General features: G+C 43.6%; 1 protein-coding gene and 1 long non-coding RNA gene across 2 annotated transcripts in view; one reads left to right on the top strand and one right to left on the bottom strand.

Annotated features, from left to right (window-relative positions):
• Positions 1–4,770: 4,770 nt before the first annotated feature.
• Positions 4,771–25,909, bottom strand: part of FKBP5 (FKBP prolyl isomerase 5) — a 123,102-nt gene continuing 101,963 nt past the window's right edge. Inside the window, exons 6-11 of the mRNA XM_036413307.2 lie at positions 24,684–24,840; positions 17,302–17,392; positions 15,051–15,134; positions 9,024–9,209; positions 5,863–6,103; positions 4,771–5,255 (exon numbers count right to left, since the gene is read on the bottom strand). Coding sequence (XP_036269200.1) covers positions 5,149–5,255; positions 5,863–6,103; positions 9,024–9,209; positions 15,051–15,134; positions 17,302–17,392; positions 24,684–24,840 — 866 coding nt within the window. The 3' untranslated portion in view covers positions 4,771–5,148. The remainder of the gene's footprint in view (positions 5,256–5,862; positions 6,104–9,023; positions 9,210–15,050; positions 15,135–17,301; positions 17,393–24,683; positions 24,841–25,909) is intronic.
• LOC118705089 lies at positions 17,399–19,866 on the top strand. The gene is made up of 2 exons (XR_004983602.2): positions 17,399–18,095; positions 18,132–19,866. It is a non-coding gene; the product is annotated as an uncharacterized LOC118705089 (long non-coding RNA).

The raw sequence follows: 25,909 nt of genomic DNA, 5'->3' as shown, positions 1-25,909 counted from the left end.
TCTTCCATTCCCCAAGCCCAGGCTGCCTCCCCTGGCCACACTCATCCGCCTCCCTGCGCCGTCCAGTCTGCTACGGACAGGCATTAGTGTTCTTCTAGGCCAAGCACAATGGTTAATTTTGTTCATGGCCTTCTCCACCTTTATAATTGTGTCATCTGCAGTAAAGCAACAAGCAGGAAGATCTGGGGGAGATAATAGATCAACCGAAGGACTTGTATACATGCATATAAGTACAACCAATGGACATAAAACTGGGGAGGGAGGGTATGTATGGGAAGGAGGGAGGGGGGCAAAAAAATATTAAAAAAAAATAAAACTGTTCACAACTCCAAAAATAAATAAATAAATAAATAAATAAATAAATAAATAAATAAAAATAAAAATAAAAATAAAATTGTGTCATCTGGTCACTGTCAGCTGCTTCATGCAATTACTCAAAACTCGAATTTCTTTCTTCTTTGGAAAGAAGCTCCTGGTTGTCTATCCTGGCTGCCCATTAGAATCACTTGGGGAACTTTTAAAATCCAGCATTAGGCCACACCTGAGACCAAAAACGAGGCTTTCTAGAAGTGGGGCACAGCCTCGGTGGTTTCATAGCTCCCAGGTGACTGCAGAGTGTGGTCAGGTGACTGCAGAGTGTGGTCAGGTGACTGCAGTGTGTGGCCAGGTGACTGCAGTGTGTGGCCAGGTGACTGCAGAGTGTGGTCAGGTGACTGCAGTGTGTGGCCAGGTGACTGCAGTGTGTGGCCAGGTGATGCAGAGTGTGGCCAGGTGACTGCAGAGTGTGGCCAGGTGACTGCAGTGTGTGGCCAGGTGACTGCAGAGTGTGGTCAGGTGACTGCAATGTATGGTCAGGTGAATGCAGTATGTGGTCAGGTGAATGGAAAAATCCTAGATCACCTTCTTGGATTCTTATTACCCAAGTAACCAAGAACACTGAGTGGCGTATGGGGAGCTTAACCAATGAGTGGTCAGAAAAGGTGTTTCCTCTGTCGCTCACACTCTGAGGGGCTGCTGGCGCATGTGGTTGGCAGGCCCTGTTCTCTGCAGGCCTGCTCACTGCGCAGTGGCTGGCAGGCTGTTCTCTCCTCTGGGCCTGTGCCATCCATGGCTTGCCTCGCCTCGCACACCTCTTCCTGAGCAGTTGTGACACTATATTTTCCCCTTTGGTTAATCTCTCCCTCTGTGATTCTGCACCCTATTCCATGCTTCTATGTCTCTGGATCCATTTTGTTCATCAGTTTATTTATGATCCCACATGAGATCATGTGATACTTGTCTTCCTCTGACTGGCTTATTTCGCTTAGCATAACTCTCCAGATCCGTCCACACCTCTCAAAGGGTAAGAGCCTTCTTTTTTACTCCACAGAATGTGAGGCCTATGGCTCTGCGCCATTTCAGTTCCACCAAGTGCTTAGGGATTTTAAGAGACTACCATCACATTCCATATGCCAAGAAACTCAAGCTTCAGACTAGAAAACCTGCTTTGGGATTGCTTAAGGGCACCTGGTGACCTGGGTAACCGTAGGACGGCTACTTTACCTCGGGGTGTTCCCCCTCCTGACTGCCAGTCCTCGGGGAAGCCTGCATCAGGGGCCCTGCTCCAGCTGCCCATCTTTGGTACATTTAGCGCCAGCAGGATGTTCCTTAAGAGTTACATTCAGTGATGTCCCTTTTGTCATGTATTATTAAGGTCACACATAAATTATGTGCACTTTTAGGTCAAGAGACAAATTATGCCGATATAGCAGCACCGATATTGTGCCTTCTCTATACTCTCTCTACCTCCAGAAGAAATGTCAGACATGATGAAACATCTGAAAGGACGTACTGAGAGTTCCCCAAAACGTCTTCAAGCCATTAGAGAGAATGTCCTTTCGGTCATTGCTATTCAAACACATAAGCAGCCAATCGATGGAAATTACAGGTAGGTGGGGGAATTATGAGTTTGGGGGTGGTGACTAAACTAAAACTCAATGTATTTGTCACCAGTGTTGGTGACAGTCTCCCATACGTTCTGATGCGCCATGCTTAAGAGGGGTTCAGTGTTGCTAGAACGACCAATAGGTGTGAACACAGCTCCTCACTGATACTCCTCAGGCTTTAGGTCAAGTGCACACTGCCTCAAATTAGCCAGGATCACAGATTTCTGCCAGGACTGTCTCTGGCTCATCTCAGGATCCCTAACGAAATCATTTGCTTAGGAAAAAGGTGCAGAGGATTACCTCATTACTAAACAACTTAGCAGCCAATGGGGAGAGAGCATACTCAAATCGAAAGATGTCACTAGGAACTGAGAGGAAAAACAGTGTCTGGAGCCTGCACCCATCTGTCTGTACACCTTGATGGGACCCCTGGGGAGAGGTGTGCCCCAGCCCCACACCACCTGCCCTTTGTAGCGTGTGAATGACACACAGTATGAGCATCATCTCCTGGCGCCTTCAGAGTATGTAACCACGAGTTCCAATGGAATCTGCTCCTTCAGAAATATGTGCTTAACAGCATCACCTGGCACAGACTCACTCCATTTCTCATATTTCTTAAAGGGCAAATTAAATCTCTTCATTGCTCAAACTGAACTTAATTTACACTCACCTAAAACGGAGGAATCCCCCCTGGGTAGTGAGAAAACAAGACCCTCTTATTTTCCTGGCTATTTGAACAAAGATTCATCCCACCACCATTAGCCAATGCTGCTTACTAGCTGTGCATCACAGCAAGGTTAGCCCTGCCCTGCCAGGTTCTGTCTCATTTCAATGCGGGCCCCACGGTTGTTTTCCAGCCCAAGCAACCCCTCCTGAAGGCTGTTCAAGCAACAACAACAACGTGAAATCACCTTCTGCATTTAAGGAACACACAAAATGTGCATCTGAATGGTTTTTAAAAATTGTTTTTAATTCGTCCCCACTCCATATGCAAAGACATCTGTCGATTTCTAGACCAACTGTTTCAGATTACTGGATTTGACAGAAGAATCTGCGAAGGTTCTTTTTCTCCAGCGGTGATGGCCACCTTCTGCTTGTTTGCTCAGATCCACTCTTGCATGTTCCCGAGGGTGCCTTCACACTTGGGACAGTCCCTGGGCTCATCTCACTTTGGACACTTTTATGCTTGCTAACTGCAAAAGTAACTGGCCTCTTTAGGTCAAATCTCAATCATGGGCTCACTGGAGCCATGCTCTAGTCAACAGAGCTATAAATGCTAAATAGTTAAGAGGCAAATAAGCAAAATCAACTTTTGCTTTTCATATTTCTTAGATAAGATTTGGGGCTTTAAAAAGAAATACCTTATGGAAAAAGAAAAAAGTATAAATGAGAATTTAAAAGGATTTTTGTTAGCATCAACAGAGAAACACAATTTAATTCCATTTGTTCCATGGAGAAGAAAACAGGTATAAAAGGAAGTGACTTTATATTTAGATTTAACTGGGTCCTAAGCTACTAATAAAACTTTTGTTAAAACCACCATAAAAATTAAAACTAGTCTAAAATATAATTGCAGTGTTCTTTAGGATTTGAGAGTGAGATGTTGTAGGTTGAAGTGAATGTTCCCTTGGGTTGCCAAATGCATTCCCAAGAGTGTTTCTAGGCTGTGGGGATAGAAGGCCAGTGTCAATAATGTTTATCCATAAGGCGAACCTTCAGCTACATGTCCAGATTTAAGACTTGCCCTACCTCAATGCCCAAGTATTGGAAATTGTAAGCTAGATGTACCTGCATGGGAAGTTTTTTCACAATTCACACCAGAAAAAAGCAGCTCTCAGGAAAGGGAAAAAAAGCCACTGTGTGTAAACCTGCAAGGAAAACCCTAATATAGAAGAGCAACTACTTATTTTTTTCAACTGCAGAGTTTGTTTTTAAAAATTCAGTTACTGCCCTGGCCAGTGTGGCTCCTTTGATTGAGCGTCGTCCCCTACATCGAAAGGTCGTGGGTTTGATCAATTCCTGGTCCATGCATGTTTGGGAGGCAACTGATCCATGTTTGTTTCTCTTTCTCTCCCTCTCTCTCTCTCTCTCTCTCTCTCTCTCTCTCTCTCTCTCTCAAAAAAAAAAAAAAATCAATAAAGACAGACATCTCCTCAAGTGAGGATAAAAAAAATAAAATAAAAAATCATCTACCTAATAGTAAAAAGTCAAGGTTTTTGTTTGTTTTACATGAGAAAGGAGTGTAAATAAGTTCATAAAACAGTATACAAATGTTTATGAGCCAGTAATTTAAAAAGACAACAACAAAAAAACTGCATGGATCCTAAGAGGATATGTGATACATCCACTCCAGTCAGAGGTATTGTAAGAACAGTCTGACGTCCTCAGAGCGGGCAGCATGGAGTCAGGTGCCGCACCAGTGGCGATGTGGCAGGCAGCACTGCGCTCAATTATTCCCTAAAAGGAACAGAGGAAGGAAAACAAGCAGTTCTGATTGCTCTTTTCACATTTCAGCCTCTCAGAACTCCATCCCAAAGAAAGACCGTGAAGAAGCCCTCCGCGGTGCCTGTGGAGTTTTGGGAGTGGCAGCGTCCCTGCTGAGGGCAGGCGGGGCGTGGGAGGAACCCGCTGCTGACGGTGGCCGAGCACAGGGGCTGGGCTAGGTCAGCAAGCAAGTGGCCCTGAGGTCCTGGCTTTCCAGTCTGTGTCTCGGCTGTGGGCCTGTGGGGCACCTATCCTCTACTGTGGGTTCTGTTGGTTAAAAATACAACAGTTGCATTTGCAGCACTTCAGTTATTTAAAAACAACTTCATCCTCCTTTCCCTCATCCAACTGTAAGAAAGGAGAAATTCATTAAGCATTTATTTTTAGGTTTCTGAATTGCTATTAAAATTCAATTAAATGTAAAACCTAATAGACAGCCCCAAATTGTTAGGATTATCTCAAGGGACCCTGAATCGGGCAGTGAAATGAGCTGGACTTGCGTGGTTGGCTGTCTCCATGCCAACAGCCATGTGTTGTCCCCCGGAGTGGTCCCACGCCACCCCTCAATGAGAGCGCTGGCAGCAGCAGGGTGTGGTTTGGGGGAAGCTACTGGGTTTGCCATTTGCTTCCAGAATCACAGACTATGATGAACTTGACATTGAACACTGCTGAGTCCTGAGTTGGGGAAAGCCCGTGAAGGAGGGCCGAGTTGAGAGGCTCTTCCCTCCTTTGACTGGTGTCATACGTGGCCTCTGGCTCGCTCTTCTTCCACTGCTTGGCTTGCTGTTTCTTTTTCATTGGTGACCCCTCCTAAAGTCTTCTGGCCCATGGCTTTACTGGCCTCCTGGGAAGACAGAGTGGAACGCTCAGTTAGCTCCTGGCCTGCAGACGGTCTGCACTGACAGGAGAGGGCAGCACCAGGACTACCCAGGCTTCTGGGCGGGGTAAGCCAGGGCTGCGCTGCCCATGGAGAGGGAGCAGTTGCTTTCCTTCAGTTAAAATGACCAGCCTGCCACTGTTTGATAACCCGGTCCACGTGGCAAGCTGCAGGGGAGGGTGAGCTCAGGAGAACACAGCCTGCAGCCAGGGAGCAGGCCTCTCGCCGGGTGCCAGGATGGCTCCCCAGCCTCCCAGCAGAGGCATGGCAGGGGCAGCCCCACCACAGCCCATTTCCTGGGAAAATAGAGGTATTACCTGGAGAACACCTAACGTGCGTGATTTTTAAAAAATAAAAGCTTTAGGTCATGCCTAGGCGATCGCTTGGCCTCAGCTCTCTACTGCAGGCCTGGTGAGCAGAGTAGCCCCATGCTCCCTCTGGACCAGACTGGATCTCGGCTCGGAGCCTGATTCCCTGGGCTGTGCTCTGGGGGTGGAGTGTCCCCTCTGAGACTATAAACCAAAGGGCGAGGTCCGTTCCGATCTACCACCCGATGGCCAGGGCGTCCCCCACGCACCTTGGCATCCTGCTCCGCAAACTTGGCGAACATGTTGGCGTAGATCTTGCGGTCTCGCTCGTTGTGCTCCTTCGCCTTCTTCTGGCACATGGAGATCTGCAGCCGCGCGGCCTTGTTCTGGGGGTTGACTGCCAGCACCTTCTCGAAGTCGCCCCTGGCTGACTCGAACTCGTTCATGAGCAGCTGGGCTTCCCCCCTCCGGTACAAGCCTTTCTCGTTGGCACTGTCTAGTCCCAGGGCCTGGAACACAAGGTGTATGCTTCAGAAAGAGTGAATGTAACTGATGGGACTTTTGAAAGAAACTCAGTATTGCCGAAACTGGTTTGGCTCAGTGGATAGAGCGTCGGCCTGCGGACTGAAAGGTCCCGGGTTCAATTCCGGTCAAGGGCATGTACCTTGGTTGCGGGCACATCCCCAGTAGGGGGTGTGCAGGAGGCAGCTGATCGATGATTCTCTCTCATCGATGTTTCTAACTCTCTATTCTTCTCTCTTCCTCTCGGTAAAATATCAATAAAATATATTTTTAAAAAAAGAAAAAAAAAAGAAACTCAGTATTTAAACAAGTTACTAAAGCTCTCTGGCCAGGAAATTAGAAAAACTGTATTGAAAAGATGGTCTCAAGGTTATTACATACTACTGATCAAAACACAACTAATTTACCCAAACTAATTTCTGTGATTAACACAATTTCTCTAAAGACCCCAAAGGATTTGGAAGGGGATCTTGAGAAGTTCATTTTAAAGTTCAGTTGACAGGAGTAAGTGACAAAGAATAGCTGAGAACATTTTGGATAAACAGAAAGAGTAAGAGGAGAATTGCCTTACCTGAGGAAAAAATAGACTACCAACAACTGACATTAAAACAGTTTGGCTACTAGACCATGAACAAACAGGTCAGCGGAGCAGAACAAAGCAAGACAGACTAAATCAGTAGGGAAAGGGTTAACTTGACAAAAAATGGGGTCAAGACAGTAGCTATCCAGGTAGAAAATAATACTTAATTCTTACCTCACATCATAAACACAAACATAAGTTCAAGCATTTTTACATATACTGCCTGCCCAATAAAAATAATAGATTTTTCTAGTTTTTTTTTTTTTTTTTTTTTTAAAGTAAATCTAGTTGGAGCAGGTTTTGCTAGTACTGAATGGGGTTATTTTTATACTCTTAGGGTGGGGAAGACTTCTAACCAGAAAGGAAAAGGCAGATTTGACTCCATCAACATTAAAATTTTCTTTATGGAAAAAGATGCTATTCCAAGTTAAAAGACAAATATGAATGAGGTCCTAGTGTCGTGTTCAGAGTCATAATGTATAGCTTATCTCAAATAGATTATCTCAACCAAAAATAGACCAATAATGCAGTTGAAGATGTGAACAGGCAACCACAGAAGTACAAATAGCAAACAATGAAAATATGTACAATAAAAAGAGAAAAAAAAATCTGTCCATTGAGGAAAAATACCACTGATAATATTCAATGATAATATATAAATTTAAAATGTTACTGTATTAAAATTATCTTTTGACACAGTATTTCAACTTCTAGGAATTTATCCTATAGAAACAATCCCACAAGTATGCAAAGAGAGACATCACATAATCTGTAACATTACAACCTGGACATCTACCAAAAGGGTTGTGAGATAAACCAGAGATGGCGTGCAATGGATACTCAATAGATACTTAAAAGAATGAAGAAGTGTTATATGACAGATGCAGGAAAATGTCGTTTGATAAAATTATGTCTAAATCTCTATATTCTAATTTTTAAAAGAACATATACATATATGTTACTTTATGTGTGGAAAAATCGGAAGGAATATGTGTGAGATCAATGAGTGATTCTGGGAGAGATGGTCAACTGGAACCTTATAAATGAACTTTTACTTTCTTGTATGTTTCATAATTTTGAACTTGAGTAACTTTATACTATTATAATAAAAAATAAAAGAAGAAAAAGCTTAAAATGTAATTAACAGTAACATTTTTTCTTAGGCAAAATTTGAGTAAAACATGATAGGAACATATTAATCCACAAAACTCAAAATCTTAAAATTAAAAAATAATCTCACAAAGATATATGAAATCGTTGCTTGTTTTTCTTATTCCTTTCTGTTTATCTTTAAGATACAATTGATTGTTAATGTTACCCACAGCATAACACACACTGTTGGCTGAGACCAGATACCTGACCTAAGAGTCAGCATCAGGTACGTGTGCGTAAGAACGCCAGAAGCACGCTTCAGACACCTTCACAAACACCTGGGCTCACAGCGTAGGAACAGTATTAACAACACAAATGGAAAAGGGAGAGAGCTGCTGATGCTTGGTGCGTCTTTCAAACAATTCATGTGTATTCCTAATCAGGAAAAAATAGGATAACAAACAGTGACTTCCTTATATATCCTCAATATGTGCAGTTGCGGCCTGTTTTATTAAAGTACTAAAAGGCTTAAGTTACATCTGTTCTTATTAAATTGAACCTGAGGCGTTATATGTCTAATCTGATACCAAGTGATACTAAGGAGGGTCATTCTATGTTTAATTTTATTGAAACTTTTATGTGTAGTGAATTATTATAAACTAGAGGCTCTGTGCATGAATTTGCACACAGGTGGGGTTCCTTGGCCTAGCTGGTGATGGGGCCACTGGGGAACGCGGGAGGTTGGCTAGTGGTGGGGGAAGAGGAGTCGAGGGAGCCTGGCTGGCTGGGCAGAGGGACCACAGGAGGTTGGCCAGCTGCCTGATCGGGTCGATTGGGGCTGGCCGGCTGGGAAGAGGGACTGCACCCATCAGGGCCATGGGGGTGGGGGTGAGGACCATGGGAGGGTGGCCGTGTGTCACAGCGACTGGCACACCGGCCACTTAGGCTTTTATATATATATATATATATATATATATATATATATATATATATATATATATAGAGAGAGAGAGAGAGAGAGAGAGAGGGAGAGAGAGATAGTTTAAGCCTCAGAAAAGTCTTTAATCAAAACCTTTCTGAATTTCCCAGTTCATACTGAGAAACAATTCCAAACAAACAAAAAATACATAAAGCCAAATGAAAACCCCTTAACCCTTGGCGAGCAGCAGTGAGGGCGGACCAGGGGTGAGGCTGGAGAGAGGCGTGGCCTCTGCAGCCCAGCCTCGCCACGCTACCTTGTCGCAGCACTCCACGGCTTTGGTGTATTCTCGGAGCTTCAGGTAGCACATGGCCAGGTTCAGGAAGGCAGCGAGCAGGAACGACTCAGAAGCTTTTGATTCCTTTTCGGACAGGCCGTATTCCATCTCGAGCCAGGACACTATCTTCCCGTACTGAATGACCGCCTGCAGGTACTTGCCTCCCTGGGAGAGAAGAGCTGGGCATTACTCTCCACACAGGCTCCAGAGGGGCACGAGAGGTGTAAGCCCAGGCCTCCCTGGAAATACCGAACCCTCAAAATGGAAACCCCTCATCATTTGTGGTTTTCCTCAGGGGTGGCTAGCCGGGCACTTTTCCATTCTCTCTGAAGTCCCAATGACCAGTGAGCTGGTCAGGACAGAGACTGCCCCTCCTTTACCCTCACTCTGTTCCAAGGGGACAGTGCTCTCAGCAAGAAGGCAGCAAGGCATTGGGGTAGCCTTCTGTGGTGCTGACGTCTGTCTGTCTGTCGGTCCATCTGTCCATGCAATGTGGAGGTGGGTAGAAGTGAAGGGTGTCATTTCATTTAGATCAGGTAAGGGCATTTTCCCTTATGCCTAGTTTCTTCTTCCTCTTTCCTCCTTCACTTAACGTACCTATTACCTTTCCAGTCACCTCTTCACATATTGCTATAGAGAAAGAAAAAGGGAGGACAAAGGCTGGATCTCACAACTCTGGTAGGCTTTCAATAACAGAATGGTAGAAGACTACAGTTTCTAAAAAGAAAAACAAGTAAGACTTCTTAGTAGTTCCTTTACGTTGAAAGAGCATTTTAATTTCTTGAAAGCTCTTTCATGTATATCACAATCACACATAACTTTATTTAGGTCACTTCCAATGAGCACAGTACAGGTATCTGCTTTGTGGTACTTCTGCTTCTGACGTGCTAACAGGAGTTCTCCCCGGTGACCGTGCCTCCGGGGCATTTGGCAATGTTTGGAGATGTCCTTTGATCATCATGTAACTAGTGGCATCTGGTGGGTAGAAGCAAGGGATGCTGCTAAATATCCCACAATGCCCACGACAGTCTCCACTAACACACAATCATCCGGCCCCAAACGTCAACACAATGCAGGAGGCGGCCGGTGTGGCTGGGTTGGTTGGAGCACCGTTCCTTGCACCAAAAGGTGGCAGGTTCAATTTCCAGGCAGGGCACATACCCAGGCTGCGGGTTTGATTTCTGGTTGGGGCGCTTCTGGAAGGCAATTGATCAATGTTTCTCTCTTTCACATCGATGCTTGTCAGTCTCTCCCCCACTAACATCAATTAAAAAAATGCAGGAGAAAAAAGGCAGGGTTGACTCATAAATGGCTTGTTTCTAAATTATAGCACTGGTTTCTTGGTTCAGCAAGAGTGGTCAAAACATAGTAAAGCCTGTTTGTCTGAAAAGGGTTCCGTGGTTGAAAGATGAACCTCAACTACTAGCTTGCTTTGGAAATGCCTTTTCCCCATAGAACACAAGGGGGCGACAGAGCCCCATGTCACTGCTGGGCCCTCAGCCTTCTCGCCACCAAGTGGTCAGGTGTGATAGTGAAGGCCTTGTCCTGCAGATTGCTAGGGGAAGGAAATGAGAACCATGTTTCCCTGACCTGAACAATGTCTGGCATGATGCCATGTTGTTACCTAGGCTTAGTTATGTTAGGTGCCACGTTAAAAGAGCCCTCTCCTACCTTTCTTCCCTTCAGTGCTCAGAGGCTAATAGGAGGAATGTACAGTCTATACAGCAAAATCGCTCCTATTTAGCTGACCAAAATTCAACCTCTTCAGGAGAGAGATTTACGCACTGAAGTGTAAACCAAATCGCAGATCAATGGAAACGGAGCTCCCTTGTCCTGACGGCATGAAGTGCACATTTTTATGTCACCATCTCTGCTTCACCCACAGTCTGATGACTGCTGCGTGTGCTCCACAGTCTGATGACTGCACCAAGTCAGCCCCAGAAAGATGAGCCAGGAGGGCAGGGTGGAGGCGGAAACCTGCCCTGACCTCTGAAAAGGGAATGTGGACAGGAAACGACCCACCGACCAGCTTGAGGCCTCAGAGCTAAAACGAGGCTCGCTGCTGGGACCTTTTACCTATAATTAGGAAGGTGCCTCTGGGGAAGTGTTCAGAAGTACAAAATGTTCAGAGACATTCTGGGAGAAAAGGCTTAGGTCAGTGGTTTTGAACCTTCCATTAATTTTCCCCCAATGGCTTAGTGTTTTGAAAGATTTCGTCTGTCAAATTGCATTTTAAAAATAATATGTTCCATATGTGTGACTGCTGATGCAGATTTTATTCAAAAATCAGTAATTTTAAGAGGGTTCACAACATTATGAAATACACAAATCACTACTGCAGTTGTGGTGCTAAGAAGCAACCAAGTTCAGTAACTGTATAGACACCTAAGCAATGCTTTTTGCTACTGATCACAAATTCTGGCATCTCTCTGTATATACATTCAAGACATAGCCATATGGCATGTGGCTTTGCAGCATTATTTCATTATCAGTAATGTTCCCCAGAGTTACGAGCCACCAGCAACCAATAGTTTCTAGTGAATTGTTGAGCTGTTTTTCTACACTAAGTTGATATGATTCTAGTTAAATGCCAAGAGCCTCAACCCCCTGCTCAAACTGTTAATGTTCTATTTAGAAATTTGGGAAATATAAAAAAATACATTTAAAGATTTTAATGGACTCCAGGAATATAGGTAACACCATTCAGGACTAAAGGAATTTTTACAGAACATTTTCTTTTTATTCTAGTGTACTGTGTATTTGGGTTTATAAAAAGCACATTTAGAATCTTACTCGAATAGTTTAGAAGTATCCAGTATACATAATTGAATTAAAAAAACAAACAAACTTGCTCTTGAGAGTTTAAAAACTTATAGGATTTCAGGGCTGGAAGAAACTTGGGGATCATTTAATCAGTGGTCGGCAAACTGGCTCGGGAGCCAAATGCGGCTCTTTGGCCCCTTGAATGTGGCTCTTCCATAAAATACCACGTGCAGGCGCGCACATACAGTGCTATTGAAACTTCCTGGCCCATGCGCAGAAGTCGGTTTTCAGCTCTCAAAAGAAATTTCAATCATTGTACTGTTGATATTTTGCCCTGTTGACTAATGAGTTTGCCGACCACTGATCTAATCTAACTCCCTCAACTGAAGAAGTAACCACTTTAGACTTTAAATCATTTGGAATCATAAAGCTGAGAGTCTTATTCAGAGCTCATTTCACCACTGTTTTCTGGTGATCCATATAGTATGTATAATAAGTAGTTAAAAGTAAATATAAATAACTAGAGGCCTGGTGCACGAAATTTGAGCATAGGGTGTGTGTGTGTCCCTCAGCCCAGCTTGCACCCTCTCCAATCTGGGACATCCCTTTCATAATCCAGGACTGCTGGCTCCCAACTGGTCACCCCTAACTGCTCTCCCCTGCAGGCTTGATCACCCCCAACTGCCCTTCCTTGCAGGCCTGGTCCCTCCCAATTGCTCTCCCCTGCTGGCCTGATCACCCATAACTGCCCTCCCCTGCTGGCCATCTTGTATCCACATGGGGGCAGCCATTTGTGGGTTGGAGTGATGGTCAATCTGCATATTACTCTTTTATTAGATAGGATAGAGGCCTGGTGCATGGGTGGGGGCCAGCTGGTTTACCCTGAAGGGTGTCCCGGATCAGAGTGGGGATTCCCTTGGGTCGTGGTGTGGCTTGGGCGAGGGGCCTGTGGTGGTTTGCAGGCCAGCCACACCCCCCGGCAATCCAAGCCTTCTGCGTGCTGCGTGGAGGCAGCCATTTCTGTTGGGATTTATGTATCTTCTATAATTGAAACTTGGTAGCCTTAAGCGGAGGCCTGGGCCAGCCAGGGTGTGAGGAAAGCTTGGCTTCCTCCATCGCCAGGGGGAAACTCTAGTCTCCTGCTCTTTCTAACTCCATGGCTGCCGCCATTTCTGTTTGGATTTATGTATTTTTTATCATTGGAACTTTGTAGACTTGAGTGGAGTCCCAGGCTGGCAAGGGCAGGCAGAAAGCTTGGCTTAACTCCATTGCTGGGAAAATCCAAGCCTCCCTCCCCACTGCTCCCTGTGGCCATAGCAATCATGGTTGGGATTATTTGCATATTCCCTCCTTATTGGCTTGTGGGCGTGACTTGTGGATGCGGTTTGTGGGTGTGGCAGAGTGATGGTTAATTTGCATATTACTATTTTATTAGATAGGATTATATATTATGTAAGCCAACATGTTTCAACTTTTTTTTTAACCAAAACCCATAGTAAAACATGTCTTAAAAAAATCTTAAATTATGATCCACTACCCATTCATACACAAGTGAACAAAAGACTTATGAAACATTTGTCCTTAGTACATAATATAATATATATTTCCCCTATACCAATTTCATGATCTAGTAATGGATTTCCTCTCAAAGTTTGAAAAACAAGAGCCATGCACACTGCTCTTGGGTGCGTTCACTCTGCTTATGCAGTCCTGTATAATTCTCCAGGCGTTTCATGTCAGTGCACATCGCCTCCACTCCCTCCAGACAAGACTGGCAACCAAGAGTGTGTCTTAGAACCAGTGCTCCACAAGGACTCGCCGAAGCACAGCTGTGCATCGCTGCTGCAGACTGCTGAAACAGCATCTGGTTTTTGTTCCTGGATTGCAGTGGCGAAAAGAAAGAAAGAAGGAAGCCTAACAACACTGCCCTTCTTCTCTCGCTCTCTAAGCCCTTCGCGGATACGGAGCAGGTACGTCTGGGGGTGGGAAGCACTGAGGTACCCTCTGATTAGAACTGAACAGAGTGCTGTTTTGTTTTTGTCTTCAATCTGGGGGGGTTAAGATCTAACTGAGGAAATCACATCTTCCTAGGCGTTACAAAAAGGGTTTTCGAGAAACAATCAATGGCAAAGGTCATTCACAAAAGTAGGTGTGGCAGGGATCTTTGTGGCCATCAGAAGAAATGAATCTTCTTCTGTCAGTTTTTCTCTTTCCTCCTCTCTCTCCCTCCCTCTCCCTCTCTCTCTCTCTCTCTCTCTCTCTCTCTCTCTCTCTCTCTCTCCCCCTTCTCTCTCTCCCTCCCTCCCTTTTCTTTCTTTAAAAAAATATTTTTATTGATTTCAGTGAGGAAGGGAAAGGGAGAGATAAAAACAGCAATGAGAATCATTGATTGGCTGCTTCCTGTACGCCCATTATTGGGGCATGTACCTTTGACTGAAACAGAACCTTTCAATCTGCAGGCTGGCACTCTATCCACTTAGCCAAACTGGCTAGGGCTCTATCAGTTTCTTTTGAAATCCGGGCCTTTTGTCACATGCCTTAGTGACTTCACTAAGACACTGGAAAGGAAAATGATGTGAAAGTTGCCCTTATGAATTCCATTACAGCTAAAAATTATTTTATTCTTTCTTTGTTTCATCCCACACTCACTCACTGAATGCCAACTATGAACCAAAGCAAGAAGCTTCAGGCCTGCAGTGAGAGATCCATGGTGGCCGGGCAGGACACCCTGGTCTCCCTTCAGGGAGGGTTACAACACAGAGTAGACAGTGCAAAAGGGGTGTCTGTGCTCTGGCCGAGGGCTCAGGTGGTAGGAGCATCATCCTGACACCAAGAGGTTATGGGTTCAGTCCCTGGTTGGGGTGCAAACAAGAGGCAAATGACTGATGTTTCTCTCATATTGGTGTTTTCTCTAAGAATTTTTTTTCTTTTACATTTTTTTAATTAAATTATTATCTGTGTACATATTTTAACATTGCTCCCCCCTCCCATATTCTAAGAATTAATAGGCATATCCTTAGTAAGGATTTAAGGGAAAAAAAGAAAAAGAAAAAAAAGAGGCATTTGTTTTCTTTTGTCATGCCAATTCATTTTTTCCTCACTATTTCTTATACTGTAAATGACAGACCTATAAAAATTCAGGGTTACTCTTATCTAGAAGGGGGTTGATAAAATTCAGAGTAGGGAATAACAGCACAATTCATTAAAACCTGAGCAAGTTCTCTGAGCCGGACACTCACATACCTTGAAGTACACAGTTCCCTTCTCCTTGACGATGGCAGCCTGCTCCAGCTTTTCTTTGGTGTCCATCTCCCAGGATTCTTTGGCCTGATATGTAAATGTGTGACAATGGTTAGGTGAACAGAGAAGGAAAAAGCATCAGCTGATGCCCATAGAACAAGCAGTAGCTCCTTGTAGAGGCCACCCACACCCCAAACACACTGGCTTTTAAAACCGTGCCACTGCCCAAGTGAGTTCTAGTCACTGCCAGGCTAGAACTGGCTTCCTAACGACAGCTGCTCAGGAGGAAGGAGCAGAAGGCATGGGAGGCTGCAGCAGAGCACATCTGGAGAGGGGTGCGGTGAGGCCACACAGCGGAAGCTCAGTCCCTATGTCCCTCCCTTAAACGGCACCACTCAGTTGCCATTATGACTTCGAGCTGTTTCTCTCGGGCCTTGGTTTTTAACTCTAAAATGGGAACACTACTGCAGGCAAGTCACAGAGAATTTTTAAAATCCAGGTCATGGAGGTGTCTCTTCCACTCTAACGCGACCAGATATATAAAGCTTCCACACCGCATCCACCTGCAGATGTACCCTCGGGGAATGTCAAGCAAAACATAATTGGAGGGTAAAGCTGATGCAAAAACGTAATTTCAAAGCCACAGATAAATGTTTTAATGATCATCTTCTCATTTATATTATGTGTCATTATCGTCCCAAATTAAAGGTATGAATCCAGAAGCAACTGCACTTCCATTATGAACAACTGGGTTTACGAGGATCAGATTCCACAGAACAATCTGGGGTCCTTTAGGGAAAACAAGGCTATGTCAGAGCCACCTGCTGTGTAGGAATTATAAGCTTAAGTGGGTACCTCTGAAATTCTCTCTTCAAGACACTTGGTGGTGTATTCCTGGTATGCCACTCCCGCCCCCCGAAAGTGAATACTGGGAGTTACTAGTCTTTCTGGCAACCCCATGTTGCTTCCTAGCAACTTGCTCTATCCTTTAAAAACCTAGTAACTAGGGTCCTTTGCATTTTTATGTGTTGCCAGAACAGCACACCCTTCTTCACATGCTTTCAATAAAGCAAGCGGGGCTCATGGATACACGTGGCGATGACAGATACAGCTCACTGTGGGCAGAGGAATGCCAGGAAGCAATGTCCACCGGGCTCTGGCGGGAAGGGACAGGGAGCTACTTCACTGGAGCAGGAACGGGAAAGTCAAAGGTCCACATAACCACATGCAGGGGTGTTCTCTCTAACGATGTGGAGGCAGAGCTGCAGGATCAGTGCTGAGCTACAGGCTGTCCAAAGAGGTTCTGTGACAAGCAGCAACGGTCAATGACGAAAGCACGTCAGCCTTGAGGAACATGAGTGTGAGGTTTGATCAGCAGCATCACTGCTAGGGGAGAATCCCAAAGCAGGCCTCCTTGTCTTTCTTAGCCCAAAGCTACAGGGCTACTGGACTGACAATGGTCTGCTTTCGGAATCTAGTGAAAGATCAAGTCTGTGTCCAGTCCAAAGCCGAGCCCGGGGGTGTAAGAAAGGCACCCCAAACGCAGGCTCCAGGGAAAGGTGGGCTGTGCCTGGTGCACAGGAGCTCAGCTGGGCCCACAGGATGCCTAGCTCGGGCACACGCTCTGTGCTTGTCCGGCGAGGCTGCTGCCGGGAGCTCCCAGGGGCGGCCTGAGGTGGAAATATACTCAAGAGACATGCCGTTTTTGTCCTCAAGGCCACTGACAGACTCTTTTCCTACTTGGACAGGTATGAAAAGAAAAGGCCTGGGGTCAGCAGGTTGTCCTTGTGTTTCTTGTCACAGAGCCTGTGGCCACGAAGCCTTGCACTTTTGGACAGTAACCTGGAGCCCGCTGAGGGCTCTTCACCACTCCTGAGAAGGGTACAATCCGTTCAGCCCTGGAAAATGGTGCCCCTCCCCCAAGGAGCGGCTTGGCAGAACGTGAACCTTTTTGTCTTCAACCCAGGAAAAAAAGTACAAAAAGAACAAGTCTAGGAACAAATAGGGAACAAGTGTTGGATTCCACCCAAAAGGTTTTTTTTTTTTTTTTTTTTTTAAAAGGGCTGACACGTAGGAATAAACTCTGAACATTGCGCTCTGTAGCTGTGGGTCAGCCATGCTGGCTCAGGGGTCCCAGAGACAACATGCAAATAAGACCACTGACCTACTCCACCCAGAAATACATTCCATAGTTCATAGGAAGTGGGCAGAGAAGAAATATACCATGATTTCAGAGAAGTTGGTATTTTCTCACCTTTTCGAAGCTCTTAAGTGTAACTTCATATATAAGCTCAGCATTAGGTTCAATGCCAAATTTAGGCTTCCCTGCCTCTCCAAAACCATATCTGAAATGGAGAGTAGAAAAATAAAACTTTACAAGAATTGGTGTATTTCCAGGCACTTCCTTTAACACTTTGTGGCATCACAGGAGTGCAGAGCTCCCGTCTACAAACTATACAGACCAGAGCCCCGAGGGAAGCCTGACGCTGATCAGAAGACCCTGCCAGGTGCCCCTGAGGCTGCAGAAACCAGGCCAGCCCGCGCCTCCTTCCTTCTTCACATCCCTGTGCAATTGCGACACCTGTTCTCCCTGGGACAGCTTGCTTAATGTGGCCTTAATGTCACTGCCCTTTTCTCTGCTTGATTTTTTATCGAGTTCTTTTGATGAAACAGCCTTCATGTAGCTACTAGGACCCTCCCCGAGGCCTCATCAGCAGGAGGGTGGGAAGACGGCACTGCTGTCTCAGTGCTAGGCCACAGCGCTGTGCATTAGAGGCTGAAGAAGCTTTCAGCTGAAGTGCTGTCTCCGTCAAATAGCACCGCTTCCAGTCAGATGAATGGGAGGAAAGGCTCACACAGCAGGGGGAAAATGCATTTTCACAGTGTTCAATAGTTTTAAAGAGCACACTAACAAATACAAGTGACATAACAAATATATAACCAAAAAGAACAACCTTAGCAAGTTCTAACCCTCATAAAGACATACTTTCCCCCTGGCTGGTGTGGCTTAGTTGGTTGAACATTTTCCCATACACTGAGGGGTTGCAGGTTGGATTCCCAATAAGGGCATGTCCTACGTTGCAGGTTTGATTCCCAGTACAGGTGCATACAGGAGGCAAACAATTGATGTTTCTCTTTCTCCCTCTCTAAAAATCAATGAAAATATATTTGGGGGGGAAAAAAAGAAAAGAAAAAGCAATATTCTTACAGCTCTGTGGCTCGTACACTAAATGCTACAACTTTTAGCCAAAATCTTACTGGACAAAATCACTACAGACATAGAAATTTGATTTTCAGATCAACGTAGGATCTTAATAAATACAAGGCGTTCAGGGAGGACACGTCTACCAGAATGAAGTGCTGACGGAGCTTCGTCTATTTGGTTCAATGGTTTCCCAGCATTTTGAACAACACCCAGCGTATTAAGAAAGCACGCACTGGAATATATTCTGTTCTCATCTACCAGTATTTCAAGCCAGACTACTCTTTAATATATGGAAGGACTTTGTGAAAACCTTAGTAAACCCAAACTTTCAGGCTAGGGGCTGAAAGATGCCAAGCCAGGTCGATGCCAATGACTTCTCTGGGGCAAAAGATTCAGAGTGAGAATATACAAATCCTGCTGCTTGCATTACTCTCTTTACCCCTTGCCTGAATTTTCCCGGAAGAAAATGATTACTCACTCACCTCCACTGTTACAACACAAGTAAATGGAAGCTGGAGCCAGAGCAAGGCCATGAGAGCTGGTAGGAATGGGGTGTGATCATAATAGCAGGGCAAAGGGTATCTTCAGCAAAGAAATAAGAGGACGTAATTGCTAGTGGCCAATTATAGGAGGTGGTGAGCTCGTAGACCTATGCTCTACCTGAGCTCCTAGACCTATGCATCTGCTATTTTGTTCCTGCCCTCTGGTAAAAAAAGAACATTCCGTAACTGCTGGGAACCGGGCTGGGGGAAGAGTCCTTGCTGAGTGGGTTTACCGACAGCATGTTATATTTGGAGCCCTGTGCTAACAGGTACAAAAACAACAGATGACCTGCATGTGCCTCAAACCACTGGTTCTCAATGGGGATGGGTTTAATCCTCCCACCCCAGGGATATTTGGCAATATCTGAAGATGGGTTTATCACACAGAGGAAGGGGTTGTTGGCATCTAGTGGGTATAGGCCAGGGAAACTGCTGAACATCCTACTACAATGCACATGTCAGCCCCACAACCAAGAAACTTCCAGCCCAAGATGTCAGTAGTGCTGAGGATGAGAAAAGCTGCCTCAGTGGAACTCACAAATAGAGGTCTCCTGGCCGGGGGTGGGCGGAGTGGAGGTAGTGTCAAGGGAGACACCAAATTGTCCTGTTTTTTTTTTTTTTTTTTAATTAGTGGGATTAAGGAAGACTGGGGAAGGGCATTATTCCTATAACCTCTTCTGGGTTCAGATGAAGAGATTCTGTGGCGATGTGTGTGGAGCAGTGTCCTGGGAGGAGCACCTAGCTGGGCTGCCATGTTACACAGAAAGCTGTCTGTCTGACGCTACACCATCCTGACAGGCTAGGACTCCAGGCACAGAAACACATCTCACTGAAGACAGACACCACAAGTGGGATTCTGGGACTTAACCAAGAGACAAGCTGTGCTACAGTAACAGAAGGAATGTTATTAATGGGTTTGTTCTTTTTTCTTTCTTTTTCTTTTATTGTATCTATGTGAGAAGATGGAATTTAGCAGAACGTATTTCACAATATATGTAATTCAAACCATCATGCTGTATGCCTTAAATTTGCTGTATGCCAATTATTTTTCAATAAAACTGGAAAAAATATACTTCTATTTGGTGAATTGGAAAGACCACAAAGCAAACTTTAATAAATCCCAAATAAATAAAAATAAATAATAAATATAATATTCTTGGATCACAATTCAGTAAAAACACATTTTTTAAAAGTCAGAAGGAAAAAGTCCTCCTGGCTAAAGATGTTAAAATCTTAATCTTAAAAAAACTGTTGCCAAAACTGGTTTGGCTCAGTAGATAGAGCGCTGGCCTGTGGACTAAAAGGTCCCAGGTTCGATTCCGGTCAGGGCATGTACCTTGATTGCGGGCACATCCCCAGTAGGGGGTGTGCAAGAGGCAGCTGATCGATGTTTCTAACTCCCTATCCCTCTCTCTTCCTCTCTGTAAAAAGTCAATAAAATATATGCTAAGAAAAAAACAAAAACAAAAAAACTGTTGATGCAGGGGTACTTCAAATAAATATAAAATTTGTAGAAAAGAATGACAAAGGAAGGGTGATGTGGCTGGGGCTCCACTGGCCTCACTATGTCTGCCATTTTATTTTTTAATTTTTTAACAAAAATATTTTTTATTGATTTTTTACAGAGAGGAAGGGAGAGAGATAAGAGAGCTAGAAATGTCAACGAGAGAGAAACATCGACCAGCTGCCTCTTATACACCCCCTACCGGGGATGTGCCCGCAACCAATGTACATGCCCCTGACCAGAATCGAACCTGGGACCTTTCAGTCCACAGACCGACGCTCTACCACTGAGCCAAACCAGTTTCGGCTATGTCTGCCATTTTCAATTTTCAGAGTCTGTTGACTGTAATCTTGCTGCTTATATGTACCTGTGCTTATATCCGATCCTTGGCACCCAGCCTCCTGGACAGAAATAAAACTGGACTGTTGGGCATATAAAAAAATCAATATAAACAAACAAACAAACAAAAAAAACAAACAAAACTGAACTGTTGGGCATATTTTGGAAGTGTGCCAGAATTGGTGAAGAGTCCTTATGTTGCAGTATGCTGTATAGTGATGGCCTTCAGCATCCTATTCATGCAATAGCTTGGAAAAACACCTGAATTTAATTGTCATCAAATTTCAATATAAAAATGGGACTTATCTGCAGAAAACGATGCAAAGAATGTATAAGTTTGTTTCAACATTGAATGAGATAAATTCCTAGCTACTGTTCTCTATTTTGTTATTGGACCAATGTTCTATATAATTAAGATGTACTAATCATTTAATACTCAAAGAGTTTGTAGCAATCAATCTCAGTACTGTCACTACAATATTACATTCTGCAATTGTCATTTTGTTGTGTCCAATACCAGTTTTTAGTGAGGTATCTCCAAGGCACATAGTAGAAAAATTTGGTAAATTATTCAAGTTTCTTTCACTGTGACTTGGAAGTGATACATCTTTACAGAATGAGACCGTATATTGAACTAGCTTTTTTATTGGGAAAAAAGGGGTTCAATTTGTGTTGCTAAGGGTTGCATTCATACTTAATAATACTTGCTTTACCTTTGGCCACACCATTTTGAGCATTAATCAGAGTACCTCTGCTCTTAACGAACTTTGTAGTTTATAGCAGTTTTTAAAACTATTTAAAATAAGCCTATGCAGTTCTAAGGAGAAAGATAAATGAGATGTGACTTGAGTAATAATGAGAAAGTGTTCATATTTAATGTGAAAGGATTTAGAATAGCTGATCGGTGCAGTCGCTTCTACAGCCTCTCTGGTTAAGTATGGATAAATGTCTTAAGTATAAATCTGACCAGCTGTCATTCTCTAAGTAAAATTACCGTACATTCTTAGAATAAAAAGAATAAAATAGAACAATTACAAAATGATTAAAAAAAAAAAGAGAAAGAAAAAAGAATGACAAAGGAAACAGTATATGTCAGAATCTCTGAGATACACACAAAATGCTACCCAGGGGGGCATTCATATATTTTTAAATATCCAAATTCTAATTTTATTCCTTTTCTATATTATTCATGTAGTAATTTGTAGTACTTCTTGATACACCTTACTATGTATTTGCTCTCACATGCACTTACAAGTACTTAAATCTATATATATAAAAGCCTAAGTGACGGTTGCAACCGAAACAACTGAGCAGTCAAACGTACAGGCTGCACTGGGTGGCCAGGCTGGCAGGAGGGTGAGTGAGGGATGAGCAAATGACTGAGCAGCAGGCTGCATGGGATGACCAAGCCGGCAAAGGGGGCAGTTGGGACTGACTAGGCCAGCAGGAGTGGGAGCAATGAGGGGCGACCAGGCTGGCGGCGAGGGAGGGGGCAGTTGGGGGTAACCAGGCAGGCAGGAGCCAGTGGTCCCAGATTGTGGGAGGGTGTCTGATTGCCGGTTAAGGCCTGATCCTGGGGATCAGACACCCCCCAAGGGGTCCTGAATTGGAGAGGGTGCAGGCTGGGCTGAAGAGACCCCCTCCCCACACCATGCATGAATTTAGTGCACTGGGCCTCTAGTATACAAATAAACAGGTATTAATTTGCAGTCTTTAACTATAGTTTTAAAATATAATTAAGTTAGCAATAAAGTAACACAATGTTGATGACCATGTTCTAGAATAGTTGCCTATAGAGATACAAATAATGACTATTAATGACCATTAGTCTTATTTATATACAAGCACTTATTCCATAAGTTCTTACCAACTGCAGCCTTTTTATAGGCAAGAAAACCGAGGCTCAGATAGAAGTATTTCCTGAGAGTTACACAAAGAGGAGTGTAGAGCCAGTTTTTAAATTCAGACTCTGTATGTTCCCAGAAAATGGTTTCGTTTTTGACCCAGATTGCCTTGTTTTTGTTTGGGGTTGGTGCAGGACAGAAATATAAGGAAAACATTAAAACTAGCCATCCTTAAACTAAAATGAAAAGGTGATCAGTCACAGTATTTAAAACAATATACAAGATACTGTCCTGATGAGAAGAGAAAAAATAGATTCTTTGGAAGTGTTTTATAAACTTCTTATAAAAACATCCCGTCAAATAGTCCACCAGAATGGAGGAGGAGGTATGCCCTGGAAATCTTTAGAGAAGGGACTATAGGTGACAGGAAGTAACACAGAGCGTGCATTTGCAACAGCCACATTTACAACGCTCAGGTGCAGTGCTGCCCAGGCCTTTCTGCATACGGGGACAACGCCCCCCAGTGCACGTGTGAACATCTCCTTTTGCACAGCAGGCCTTTACGTAGCTCAGCATACTAACTGACATCTTGAAGAGAGATAGAACATATTCCTTTAGAGGGGTTTATATGTGTCAGGCACTTTGCTAAGTTCTTTACATGCATTATCTAATTTAGTTCTCCACAATTTTATGAGATTCCATCTCTCCCACTTTACAGAAGGGGAAACTAAGGCTGAGGAGAATTAAGTGACTTTCAGAAGTACAGAGAGCTTACTAATGATACAACAAAAATTTAAACTTGCAAGAAACTATTTTCATTAATAAACATAAGGATAATTTGTTTCTCTCTGACATTCAAGTTGAGACATCTGCCTCTACTAACAAAAGGATTCAAAGAATATCATATGCTCACAGAGTATAAAGAACTTATCCTCAAGGAACTGAAACCTGCAAAGACACACGGGACATAAATACCACTCTCTTTATAGAAATTTTGAATTACTGTAATTTTAGAATGCCAGATTAAAAACCATTAGATATTATCTAGATATGGAGGAGAAAGCCTTTTCTATGCATTGCTTGATTTAAAAAAATCATTATAGAAGGAGAAATAGGTTCACCTGAGGGTGAACTACAAATGTGACGTAAATATTAATAAGAGACACTGAAGTGGGAATCCATTAGTGGAGAAAGGAATATGACAGAGGAAAAGAAGGTATTAAATAAAAGGTGCCTCCAGTGAAGGCTGTAACAAGGTTCAAGGTCCAAGGTGGTGAGCATTTTGGAAGGGTTTTCAGGTGAGTATGGCATGGTTAAAGCATCACTGGAGAAATAGGATCATGGCCCAAGTATTAGGGCAAAGGTAAATATGCCACTGATGACTACTGAGGCTGCACAAAGGCAAGTGATTATACAACAGGCGCAATATTACCTATTGGTAAGTCCATTTCATCAAGATTCTTAATTTCTCAAAATCCTACTGATTGAAACCCAAAGAGCCAGAGAGGGAGTAGACATGAGATAAGCAGATGCACTTACAGGCAAACAGAATCAAAATACCCTGGTTTCTCTCAAGGGCCCATTTCTCAAGATAGAAGGGTTGGGTCCATGGTATAATTTTAGATCTAAAAATAACACCAAACATGTTTTCACAAGAGAGACTGTTAGTGTCTGATAATTCTAAGCTTGGAAGTGCTAATGGGTATCCTTATTATGGGAAAAATTTAGGCAAAAATGAGTCATCTCTGCTGCCTTTAGGTCTAGGAAGAGCACTTGTTTTTTTCAGGGACTCTGTATAAGAACAGGGGGCACAAATTCAAGTGGTAATAAGTCATCCAAATGCCTCTTCTACTTCCAACCCACCATGTTTTACTGACTCATTTGGAGAAAAGGGAACATGGGGCAAGAAGATCACATGAGAAGTCCCAATAGCTTCCTGTCTTGGCAATATGGCAGGCAAAACAAATAGACAAAAAGCAAAACTTGTCTGTCAGTCCTATGAACACACATCAATCAAGTAAACAAGGTCCATAAACCTTTGTTATGTAAGGCCCAGTAATTCACTCCATCGCTAACTATAACTTGATTTAACTGTTTCTGTTAGCATTAACTTCACTGAAAATATCAAATGTTGACCGAAAGGCAAGCATACCCCTGTTCTTCAGACAATGTCACTGTGTACTGAACTGGTATGCTGCTTACCGTGGTCCAAGACATAAAATACATTGTTCTTCCCGCTGCATTTTCTCCAGGGCTTTGTCAATTCCGATTGGAATGTCGTGGTCTTCTCCTTCGCCAACAATGAAAACCACATCTCTGCAATCAAAAATTCTTTCACCACAGCGGCCTTCCAGGTGGACTGAGGGAAAGGAGACAGGCAGTCAACCAAGCTGCTCCTCAGGACTGGCAAACTTAGGAAAGTGATAAATGCTTCCCCTTCTCACTTCATCTAGAGACATAATGGTATGTGTGTGGAAGCTTAGTCTACCCAGTCTGAAATTTAAGAGCAATCATGTTTCTTCCTGTTTTAAGCTTAAACTTTGAATTACTGATAACTAATCAATATGATAGCTTAGTGAATAATAAAAGTGTGGAAAATAGGTTTAATTGAAACCTACTAAATGGCAGAGGTTTCCTTAGAGCAGTGGTTCTCAACCTTCCTAATGCCATGACTCTTTAATACAGTTCCTCATGTTGTGGTGATTCCCAACCATAAAATTGAGAACAGCAGTGGTTCTCAAGCCTAAGATAATTGGAAACACATATATTTCGATTACGATTCATTCATTACAGTTATAAAGTAGCAACGAAAATAATTTTATGGTTGGGGGTCTCCACGACATGAGGAACTGTATTATTTTTCCCCCATTTTTTATTAAGGTATTATATGAGTACATATCTTACCATTGCCCGCCCTCCACCCCACTCCCATACATCCCTTCACCCCCCCCCCCGAGTTTTGCGTCCATTGGTTATGCTTATATGCATGCATACAAGTCCTTCGGTTGATCTCTTATTTCCCCCAGATCTCCCTAACCTTCCCGCCGTAATCTGACATTCTGTTTGATGTTTTACTGTCTCTGTATCTATCTTTTCGTTCAACAGTTTATAATTTTCTTTACTATCCATAAATGAGATCATGTGGTATTTTTCTTTCATTGACTGGCTTATTTCACTTAGCATGATGTTCTCCAATTCCATCTAGGTTGCTGCAAATGGTAAGAATTCCTTCTTTTTTATGGCAGCATAGTATTCCATTGTGTAGATGTACTATAGTTTTCTGATCAGTGATCTGCTGATGGGCACCCAGGCTATTTCCAAATCTTAGCTATTGTAAATTGTGCTGCTATGAACATAGGGGTGCATATATCCTTTCTTATTAGTGTTTCCAGTGTGGGATTACTGGGTCAAATGGGAATTCCATTTTC

The sequence above is a fragment of the Pipistrellus kuhlii genome, unplaced genomic scaffold (assembly GCF_014108245.1).
Source record: "Pipistrellus kuhlii isolate mPipKuh1 unplaced genomic scaffold, mPipKuh1.p scaffold_m20_p_5, whole genome shotgun sequence".
Lineage (NCBI taxonomy): Eukaryota > Metazoa > Chordata > Mammalia > Chiroptera > Vespertilionidae > Pipistrellus > Pipistrellus kuhlii.
This window is presented reverse-complemented; position numbering and strand designations above follow the sequence as displayed.